The 11106-nt window shown below is 36.6% G+C and overlaps 2 protein-coding genes across 3 annotated transcripts; both read right to left on the bottom strand.

Moving 5' to 3' along the window:
• Positions 1 to 393: 393 nt before the first annotated feature.
• On the bottom strand, positions 394 to 5117 carry LOC107105158 (akirin-2-like). Its single transcript, XM_015405278.1, has 5 exons — positions 4622 to 5117; positions 3843 to 3992; positions 2696 to 2845; positions 2509 to 2580; positions 394 to 1029 (listed from the first exon to the last, which is right to left on the bottom strand). The coding sequence occupies exons 1-5, from the start codon at positions 4791 to 4793 to the stop codon at positions 1019 to 1021; spliced, it is 555 nt and encodes a 184-aa protein (XP_015260764.1). The 5' UTR covers positions 4794 to 5117; the 3' UTR covers positions 394 to 1018.
• A 1341-nt stretch (positions 5118 to 6458) lies between these two features.
• On the bottom strand, positions 6459 to 10904 carry cnr1 (cannabinoid receptor 1 (brain)). Of its 2 annotated transcripts, none has more exons than XM_015369383.1 (2): positions 10609 to 10904; positions 6459 to 9931 (listed from the first exon to the last, which is right to left on the bottom strand). In XM_015369383.1, exon 2 carries the CDS (start codon positions 9886 to 9888, stop codon positions 8479 to 8481), a length of 1410 nt encoding a protein of 469 aa, XP_015224869.1. In that variant the 5' UTR covers positions 9889 to 9931; positions 10609 to 10904; the 3' UTR covers positions 6459 to 8478. The 2 variants fall into 2 exon arrangements, with proteins under 2 accessions (XP_015224869.1, XP_015224861.1); XM_015369375.1 differs by having other exon boundaries at positions 6462 to 9932; positions 10612 to 10904.
• Positions 10905 to 11106: the final 202 nt, after the last annotated feature.

The raw sequence follows: 11106 nt of genomic DNA, 5'->3' as shown, positions 1-11106 counted from the left end.
CATTCATGCTGATTTTGCAGTTCTTATTGAGATGCTATGATTTTGCACATCTCTGGTATTACCATTTCCAAATATCCATAACTGCATATTGGTTATTTATTCTCAAGGTGCACAGTATGTATATTGTTAAAACACTTCAGAGCACAGCATTTCATTAATTTTTTTAACTCTTTACCATTATGTTATTCTTACACATTTTTCTATGCTACTTTCAATGCCAGAATTTCCCCATTGTGGGACAATAAAGGGGTTTTCTAATGTATTCCATTTTAATTTTAAGAAAAAAATAAATAAATTAAAGCATTTTTAATGAAATTACAGACAGTTTACTTTTAAAAGAATTAAGCTGACTAAACATTTTTGCAAAGGTACAATAAAAGAGGGAAGAACATGTTTCAGACAAAACTTTATTTACATCATTGGAATCAAAGCCCCTTTAAACTTATAGTAAAACAAAGTCATAACATTGGGATACAATGAACAAAATTCAAGCCAAATATGCAAAACAAATTAAACTAATGCAATACAGTGTGTACAAATGTACAAAATCTAAAAGTAGTAATAATCAGAACAGTTTATACAAAGTTGAAGAAAGCAAAGACAACAGTTGATACTCAAATCCAGACAGCTGTCTTCCTTCAACTAATTAATCTCCAATCCCTTTAGAAAAACAGACATAAAAACTGCACAACTCACATCCTTGGTGAAATATCACTAAAGGAATAAAATAGTAAAGTAAAAAAGGCCAAGTGTGTGATGAGAGCCTTTAATAAAGGCATCAGAACAAAGCCAAAAGGATCATGGCAGTAAAGAGGCCACTGGAAGAGTCTCATGTAATGTTGGCAGCAGAAAACTCTCCGAACTCCTACAAGCAACAGGAAATGTTGACGCCAATAACTGATGCCCGAGGCAGCAAGTCCACAGAGAGGCAATATGGCACAGCAAGGAGAAAAGTCTAATCAAACCCACCAAGGCCCTGGAGAAGATGGCAGCAAAGGGAATATCCCAAATTCAGAACTCAAGAGACATCTGTAAGAAAAAAAATAAATATTAGGTTTTATCCTTGCATGGTCTTACCTGATAACTTTTTTAGAGTAAAGTATAACACTCTTAGCAAAGACAACAACAACAAAATAACTTACATTTGTTCTTGATAAATCGATTAAAGTAAAACCATTTTCTCCAGTACAGCAAAGGACATGATTTCAAAATACTGAAGAAATGTAAATGCTTTCAATTATAATTAAGACACGATAACCTAGAATAATTAGAAAACATATTTTATTCGGCAGTACAGGTCTGAATTTCTTTCCTAAGTATTTTAGTATATCCACCTTATTTGGAAAAAAAAAAAAAAAAAAACATAAAAAAAATCTAACATGGATCATCAAACAAAAAAGACACTTCATATTTTGCTGTGATCTGGATACTTTCATCCTCATCCATCTAGTGAAGTAAGGCATGAGGTAACCTCTCTTTGTGTAAAGGTTTGTGCTACTGTAGTCAAAAAAATTACATTTGTTCTCCTGTCAGTTATGAGTGCTGACCTTATGTACTTGCACTAAAAAATGAGTCGTTCTAGGGAAGCACCTGTTAGACAAAGGTCTTGTCTGAATGCAGGGAGAAAGGGCAGCCTAGTAGTTAGGCCATAGAGCTTGGAATCCTGAGGTTGTGAGTTTAAAACTCGCTACCACAGACTGCCACTCTAGGTCTCTAAACAAGACCCATAACCCCACACTGCTCCCCGTGTGCCGCACAATGGCAATAAATTTCTCCAATGTGAGATCAATGAAATTCAATCATGTTTAATTATTATTATCTAACCTCAGAAGCTGTTTTCCAGTTTAAGATGTTTTGGTAATAGCCTAGGCTCCCTAAGACTCAAGGTTATTTCAACAAATGCTTTGGATTGTGAGAAACTATTTTGTCTCTTCCTGTGATTCCCAAAGTGTTTATTGAAATCCTGTGTAACCAGAACAGTGCAGAACATCGAAGTGTGTCACTACCATCTTGTTTTCATCTTTGCGAATATAAATAAAATGCCAATTGAGTAAATTACCATCAATCTCCTTTATTTAACAAGGTTGCATAGCTGAATACCTTTTTCCTACACCTCTTTGTGTAAAGGTTTGTGCTATATATAAACAATGAACACTTCCAAGCTGTTGCCACGCGGATTACCCATAAACTTTCAGGATACAGCAACACATCATGTCTAAGCTATACAATGAACATTTTGAAAATAACCTATTTGAGCATGTTTCTTTGTGTTCTACCGACATCGGCCTTAAGTAACTGTACTCAATTGAAATGATGGACAGCAGCTTTAAAATTATGTCATTCTTACCAGTTTTCTCATAAGAATTAAATGCTATGATCATTAAATCCTTAGAATAAAAAAGTTGGTCTCCAGCTTAAAAGATTATACATAATTTCTACAAAATTCTTTATAGGAAAGTTGAGCAGAAGTGACTAAGAGATTTTAGCAGACAGTGATGTTATACTTACAACTTGCAGGCTGCTCCCCAAATCTTCGCATCAGCTGGTCATGTGTGAACTTGACAAATGCATCATATTGCTCTGTGAAACAAGGCGCAGATTACTGATGTTGCCCAGTTGGGAAATATGTATATGTTGATGAAAAAATAAATAAATAAATAAAACGTGACATAAAACAATGATAAAAAGATCTAACCAGCGAGTTTTGTTGTCAGAATCTCATCGTATTCTTCTCGAATTTTGTCCTCTTTCTCCTTCAGTAGTCTCTCACAGATCATCCCAACCTGTCTAAGGGAAAATAATGGCTGCTCCTTCCTGGTGGGAGATGAGCCACCTGAGGATGTACCTGTTGGGAGAGTCACACAAACACCGATAAATTAAGGGCTGTTTAAAACCAAAATGGAGCACGGTTGTGGTTATTGTACCAATATAAGACGAGAGGTTTTACAGAATTCAGAGAAAAGTTATTTATTTTTTCTGCAAAAAAAATCTCAAATCAATGATCATTTGTTTTTATTTTAAAGTAATACCATACCCTGTTTAAAAGTGATCTCTCATATCTACACCCATATATCAGAAACTTCCGTATGGCAGGAGGCTGTGGTCCATCAGGACCAAAACCTCTAGCCACAAGAACAGTCTCTTCCCATCCGCTATCAGCTTTATCAGCAAGGCCCAGAGACCCCCATGACACTGCCTCTCTCCCTCCCCTGGTCAGGATGTACAAGCAACACCAACCCAGCATCTCAAGACCTCCTGTTTTATACTCAAGCACAGCCTACTGTGTATATATCACATTAGGGGCATGGGGAAAAATTGTTTTGGCGATGTATCACGATTTTCGGCTGCCTGATATAACATCTATCTTTCAGTTCCTAGTATAGAATTTTATACCCCCAAAAACATGGATACCAAAATAACTAAATCATCAATATCTTCTGATGAACATACACAGCACGTGCCTTTTATATATACATTAAATTTTGATAGCCAAAAATATTGCAATATATAGTGACATTGCCTTATCGTAATAATATTGTATTGTGATCCAAGTACTGTGAAACATATATCGCAACACCCATGCCGACACTCACCTTTATAGTACATAGCTATATACTATATATTGTATATAGTATATCCTATGTTTTACATTGTATATAGCTATAGATGTTGTATTTTGTGTATATATCTAATTTGTCGGCACCATCAATACCAAGTCAAAATCCTTGTAAATGCAAACCTACTTGGCAATACACTTGATTCTGATAAGAAATAACTGTCTACAGCTGATTACAACTTTAAAAACAAATCATGGCTTCCTTACAACCGGCAATAGCACCTACCTGGTAAAGGAGACCCAGCCAAAGGTGACCCAGCCTGAATGTTTTGCAGATCCAGAGGACAGCACCCATCTGTCTGCTGGAAAGCGCTGTCCAGGTGTCGCCGTTTCTGCAGGCGTTTGTATTCCTGTTTTATGTTGTGCAGAATTTGTTCTAAAAGACAGATCAGTCCATATATGAAGAAGCAGTTTTGAACAAACCAGTGTAATTTGTATAAATACATTTGAAATCATCTTATTTGCACTACCAATCAATGTTCTCAATGTTCTACTGCATTTTGCAGAATATTTATGTTGCACTGCACTGAACCTTTCCATATCAATGCCTTTTACTCCATGACTTTAAAATGGTTTCCTTTTCTCCTTCACTGCCTACATTATTGATCACTGTTGTAAGCTGGTTATTAAATGCTGAAAAACTGTATGCATCGAAATTTCATTATGTAAACGCAGTGTATGCAAGGTGACAAAGTTTGTCAAAGCAAGTCAGATGATCCCTCATCTGGCCAGGTAATTTTACAAATTAGCTCAGATTAGCATGTTCTGGGGTTAGTACAGGAGTAATCTGTTTCATGCCGACGCTACATAATAAACATGACCATTCCACGTATATAGAGACTGGAAAACACTTTTAGAATAGATAATGATTACAATATTCATTGTTGAGAAGTACACGCCATGCGCACTTTACTGTCAATGCGGAAATTTTGGACCTGTATACAGGTATGAACTCTTTGAACATCCTAAAAACAATTTGGAGTTACATTGATCTAGTTTTGTTACCTGTGGTGAGTCTAGATGACACTTCTCCGAAAGGCGATGGTTCCAAACGCAGATATTTCTGCGGAGAGGAGACCGGCGACATGACCGGTGCACACCTTCTTCTTTTGGGAGAAGCCTGGCTCATTAGGGGGTCAAAATCCAGAGTACGTTTCAAAGTAGCCCCACAAGCCATTATTACCCAAATATAAATATAAGCTTGGCGAAAAACGAAGCCTTTATAGAATTGTATCTTCAGGAACTAGCTTTTTTGGGCCCCACTGCTAATGCTAATGCCAAAAAAAAGAATAGCGGCGATGTAGACGCCACGCACTTTTTTTACGTTGTCGATGTCTTCCAATGCGAAATTCTAATAAAATATAAATAACAGATAACATAAGCAGACACTCTCGATAAAATAACTTGGGTAAAGCAAAGTAAAAATATGGATGATGACAGATTTTAAGACTAACGCAGCACAACGCAAACGGTCCAAACAAGCTTCCCTGTTATTATTCTCTATCAGCTAGTTATACGCATGCGCAAGAAACTAGCTTAATGCTGGGATTTGTAGTTTTTAACTGACCTTCTCTCAAGTCTATCAATTGTTTGGGGACTACATTTCCCTAAACTCCAAGAATCCGTCCTTTTTTCAAATTTGTTTTGTTTCTTAAGATATCCACAAATCAGCAAAAAGGTTTCAGTTTAAGCTTACTTTTTAAAATTAGGATTATACAGCTTTGTATTAAATCGTTTACTTTTTAATTTATTATATAGAATAAGATTATTTTGTTATTAAACAAATTTAAATGTACTTGCTCAAAAAGTAAGAAGGGGGTGAGACTAGATGAAATGAAATATAACTCCATGGAGCAAAAATAATGTTTTAATAAAGTAGCCTGTCTACTATAAGCTCACAATGGTTAATTTAAAACAATACTAATTTGATCAGTCATTTTACCAATCTTTATATAGAGTCATTGTCTACTTATATCTGCGAGCCTGACCAGTCAGAGCTCAAATGGACATACAGTAAACAGTACATATTATCACTGAAAGTAACCAATCCTACTTTGCACCATTGTAACTTAAAATCATTATCTGCTGTAAGTCTTGTTTTCAAGATTTTTATATTATAGATAACTCTTTTCTGGCCAAAACAGTTATTTTGTAATTATATTTTTTGAGTTAAAGTAGTTCCTTGGGAACAGATAAAAATGAAACAAACTCTTTCCTTATATACAACCATAAGAAACAAAGTGCAAAACAGTGAAGAAAAAATACACAACAACAACTAAGACAACACTATTGTTATTTACACATTTGAAAAAGAAGTGGGAAGAGGTATAACTTATTAAATCCAATTCCTTGTCCAAAACCCAATAGAGACCGTTCCACAGTCCCCTATTTTATATTATACAATAAGGATTTCCATTATAGTTAAACTATATCCAATTGCTCACGTAGCTTTTCTATAAATATAACAAAAGTACAAAATAAAGCTCTCCTGATGCATGAATATAAACATAATGAATATTATCATAGATACCACAACACGTAATGCATAAACATACATTTATACACAGATATATTAATACTATACAGAAGCACATATACCAACCTATACATGCACACAAAAACACACATAAAACACATATTTGTTAATGTTATACAATACTTCATGATACAGAGCAATACAAGGGAAACTATTCTAGTAATTATAAGAAATAATATGTCACAAACAAAAGTTGAAAGTAGAAAAAGCAGAATTTCAAAGCCCTAAAACTGGATAATACTGTTCTAGACAAACAGCAAGTAATTCTATAATGTATTATAGTTCAGGTTTATTTATGAATGATTAATTTTGTGTACTCAGTTAAAAATGATGAGTTATAGCCAGTTATTACTCAAAGGTAGTTCGAAGTAGCAAGAATCTACTGTGTATTTGTGACAAAAATTAAAAGCAGAAACTAAGAAAAATATCTGAAGAGACTGACTGGTTACTTTTTTAATTTAGATGTGATATTGAAGTTTAATTGAAGCAAGACATTTTTTTTCTAGTTTAAATATTTAATTACACTAAAAGATAATTTCCTTTTCTTGTCAGCATGGTCCAAGAAAATAAAAGTAAACGGCAAATGATGCAGGGAAGATTCCACAACTTTTTAGACGCTCTTCATTGCAGACAATATAAATTCCTCCACAAGGGGGCAGTAAAACATCATGACTAGACGCAGGCCTTGGGTTCTTCTGTCAGCACATGTTGGGCCTAGAGTAGATGTCCTCACTCGGTCGTCATTCATTTTTCTGCTATAAAATAACCAAATTAAACAACTACAAGCAACATGACACCAGCTGCGACTTTATTCAAAGGTTTTAACACAGTAATATCAGAAACACTTGATCGACTGGGATTTTGAAGTCATAAACTCCTCATTTTGCCACCGATATACAGAAGCCACTTGACAAGTTGACATTTTGTTCTTTAATACTTAAAATTACGAGAGCCAGCAGAAGCATACTGATAAACATCTGTTTGGAAAACTTCACAACAAGATAAATGTTTACAGAACAATTGTGCTGTGATATTTCTAGATTAAAAGTTCTACATCATCTATCAGAAAAAAAAGTCCCACCGCTGCTATGATGTCTTATTTAAGGTCAGTTTTGATCTCCACATAATTCTTACACACAAAATTCAGTTTGAATCACATGCTACTGACCTATGTTTCTTTGTTTTAAGAAATAAAAATGAACAGCAGGTATTTTTCATGTCACTTAAATTTACGCCAAAACCACATCACCAGTCCTGTGCATTGGTTCCTTTTGTTTTCTGCAACAGTAGCACTAAGAATAATTCACTGCAATGACCAAAAGGCTTTGGGGTTGGAAAATGATCACTAAGTCACAAGTTACCACACATACATACAAGGCAGAATCTGATCAAATTAAGCAATCGACAAAAGCAGCTATTGTCCGGAGACCCTTTAAGTTTCGAACAGTAGTGACCAGCACACTGTTTTTGTTATTTTTCAAGCTTTAAATGAAAAAAAGCTTATTGTATGAGTTCACTTGGCTGTATAGCTGAATTGGAACTCTTCATTTGCAATTAAACACTGTACAGTTGTTAGGTACATTACTGAATAAAGACATTTTTACCTACAAGAGCTGGCAGCTAGTAAAAAAAATCACTACCACGGAAAATAAATTTTTGTTGACCTATTTCACACTTATTATTCTTAGTAGATTTTTCAAGATTTACTTACTCTTCCTGACCTGTAGTTTAAAAAAAAAAACATCCCTCCGCATTTACTGAATGATGTAAGAAAATCAAAAAAATCTGGAACAAGACAGTCTGTAATAACTACATTATTTCTTCATTCAGCTTAAAAAATGCCTCTATGCAAAGGGAAACCTATAGGAAGTCAAGGCGCGGTGAATTGTTATATGTATGAGTTCATAGACATATCAACTTCTACATGACACTGTAAAACATCTTTACTTAGAAATTTCAGTAGCCCCTTATCCCATAAATGAAGATAGAGTTTGTCGAAACCTGAATTCACAGTACAAAAATATAATATGCATTTGCTGACTAGATATCATGGAGTCTATATGGTAAACAGCAGACTTATGATAGTCTTTCTGAGTCTTTTCCAAATCATGAGGCCCCTCTATTATCTTACAATACCATTTGGCACTTTGGCACACTGTGTACTCACACAACAACATGACGTTATGAAGCCAATAAAGCATGTGTGAGGATGAGTGTCAACAACTTTCAGGAGAGGACGTTTCTGGAATATCCAACCTTTGCTTTTTATGTGAAATGGGTATGTTCAAAGATGATAACATTTACACACAAACTCCCCAATGGCAAATTAGACAGCTTCTGCAGAGGTTTCAGTCGACACTGACATCGTCACTTTGGCTATTTTCACAGTGGTCTTCACGCAACTTTCTGCAGCCCTGTTGGCAGAAATGTTGGTATGCCTGTTCTGGCAGTCCGACTCGAGGCTGTTTTCCAATTGCTGGGCACTACTCCGGCAGATGCTGCAGCAGCTGAGGAAGGCACGGCGCAGGTCCTTGCTCCTCAAGGCGTAGATGATTGGATTGACGGTAGAGTTGAGAAGACAGAGCATGCTGCAGAATGCAAACACAGTCTTTATGTCATCGTCCATCTTCCAGAAGAGGTCGTATACCATTATGGCAAGCAATGGGCCCCAGCAGATTACCAACACTACCAAAATGAGAACTAGGGTCTTGGCTAAACGGATGTCCATGCGTGCCTGTTCAGGGCGTGTGGTTTGCACTTTAGTCCCATCTGCTGAGTAGACAACAAGACTCTTCTGGGAGGCACGGCTCAGCATACGGACGGCATGGTGGTGTGCCTTCCAAAGGATGTATATGTAGGCATAGATGATAAAAATAACCAAGACACTGGTCAGGAAGATCCAAAACATCAGATAGTTCTCATCAATCAGGGGGAATATGTCTGAGCACACTGAGTTGAGACGTTTACAGTTCCAGCCAAGCAGAGGTAGCACTGCAATGATGATCGAAAGTGTCCACATCACACTAAAGGCTACGACAGCCTTGTTCCGTGTCACAATGCGCCTGTAGGCTAAGGGCCGGTGTATAGATATATAGCGATCAATAGCAGTGAGGAAGAGGCTCCCAACTGATGCTGTGAATGATGCAGTGACTCCACCCAGCTTGAAGAGAAATACATTTGGGCTGTCTTTCCTGTGGAAAACGTGAAAGTCCAAAAAGCTGTAGACGAAGATGACACTGCCCAGGAGGTCAGCTACTGCAAGGCTGCCAATGAAGTGGTAGGATGGACGGCAGCGGAGGGTGCGGGACTGCAGTATGACACAGAGCACCACCAGATTCTCCAGGACTGTGAAGGTACCCAGAGTCAGAGACATCACAGCCACAGCCAACTGCTGGCTGGGGGTTAGGATCATGAAACACTCCATGTCCATAAAGTTCTCACCGCATTGTATATTATTGGTCTCATCTCTAAATGTGGTCCTGTTGCCAAACAAGTCTGTGGCATTGGTAGGGAAGAATGGTATGCCCTTGAGGATAAGCTCTTCATCTGCAGGTATCTTGTCTGGAAACGAGTTGCTGCGGAAAGCAGAAAGGGGCTTCTGCATGGATAAGCTGCCCTTTAAGTTCAAATCATTGATGGGGTCGTCGTAGTTGGCATCGTTGGAGCCAAGATACTGCAACCCAGATGTAATAGTCCGGAAGGTGGTGTCTGCCACCCCATCAAGCACAGATTTCATGGCTGTGTCTGAGGATAATACTGGAGTCTGAGATGACGGAAAACCTACAGATTGATTAAAAAAAAACATGTCAGATATCTTAACATCTCAACAGCCCTGAAAATGTTTTTTTTCTCATATCTTTCTTTAGTGTTTTTGCAGACGGGTGACCTTAGTCTCGGATTCAGAAAAATTCCATGAACAAGAAATAACATTTACATAATTAAATCAGTTCACTGCAAATGTTTAACATAGGATTCAGATAGCTTATCAATAATTCAAATCAAATTTTTCAACAAATTGGATTTAGTTTTTTGATCAGGCAAAAACCACATTTCTTGTATTTGTCTATTCAAATACTAAATTAGGCACCCAGTGCTCATAAACACAACATTAAAACGCCCTTTAGAACCAAACATGCTGAGGAAAAACAACCTTATTTAATATGTGGCTTCTTAAGCTAGAATAATCTGGTATTAAGTGTCCAGATTATTTTGAAAAAAACAGGTTGCCTTTTTGATATTTAACATTATTGTTTTACGTTAGACTTTTAACGACACCTGTTTCAATTTTGGTGCAATAATAGTTATGTCTTTTATAAATGGGAGAAGAAAAAAAATATGTAAAAAAAAAAAAGGATAATACACCGAAAAGTTTAAACATAATATTTATACGCAAAAAAGCAATTGAATAACTACTGCTAGTTTAATTCAAAGTCTTAAATAAATTAAGTGTGTTTCTTACCTTACATAATTCCTTTAAGTGGGCAGAATCGTTTTTTATCACCGTGCGTAAATCCAAGACAGAAGCGCATCACTGAACCACCAAAAAAATCTTACATGAAGAAAAAAAGCTGCAAACGCTTACGCCTTAAATAAAATATACATATTTAATCAGTTTCTCCCTATATGTTCAAATCTTGAAGCAGAAGTTTCTGTGGAATTCTAAGTTTCGGCTTTTGGAGTGCGCTCTTTTCCTCTGGAAGCAGGTTGGAGTTGTTGGTGTTGCAGCTGCCTCCAGCGTCTCTCCAGCCTTTTTCTTTGTGTCTTCACTCTTATGAGGCGTAGCATCTCCGAGCCTTGTCACGTGTTTTCATATTCAGAGCTTTGTGTGCCCAGCCCATGAAGCTATCAATCGCTCCATGGCGCATAGGAGGAACCCACACGACAGTGAAACTAGTAGGGAAAGGAATTTATTTAAAATCCCATTACTCAGCAACGGAAAAAAAAAAATGGAATA

Source organism: Cyprinodon variegatus, unplaced genomic scaffold (genome assembly GCF_000732505.1).
Source record: "Cyprinodon variegatus isolate N-32 unplaced genomic scaffold, C_variegatus-1.0 Scaffold37, whole genome shotgun sequence".
Lineage (NCBI taxonomy): Eukaryota > Metazoa > Chordata > Actinopteri > Cyprinodontiformes > Cyprinodontidae > Cyprinodon > Cyprinodon variegatus.
The sequence above is the reverse complement of the archived record's forward strand: the minus strand, read 5'-3'. Positions and strand labels throughout refer to the sequence as shown.

Excerpts from the sequence above, each read along its gene's own strand:
- LOC107105158 (XM_015405278.1), bottom strand. The coding sequence starts at position 4,793 with ATGGCTTGTGGGGCTACTTTGAAACGTACTCTGGATTTTGACCCCCTA. Across the intron at positions 3,993-4,621 it reads GTCATCTAGACTCACCACAG|AACAAATTCTGCACAACATA; the intron begins GTAACAAAACTA and ends TCTGTCTTTTAG. Across the intron at positions 2,846-3,842 it reads GGCTGGGTCTCCTTTACCAG|GTACATCCTCAGGTGGCTCA; the intron begins GTAGGTGCTATT and ends CTCTCCCAACAG.
- cnr1 (XM_015369383.1), bottom strand. The coding sequence starts at position 9,888 with ATGAAATCTGTGCTTGATGGGGTGGCAGACACCACCTTCCGGACTATT.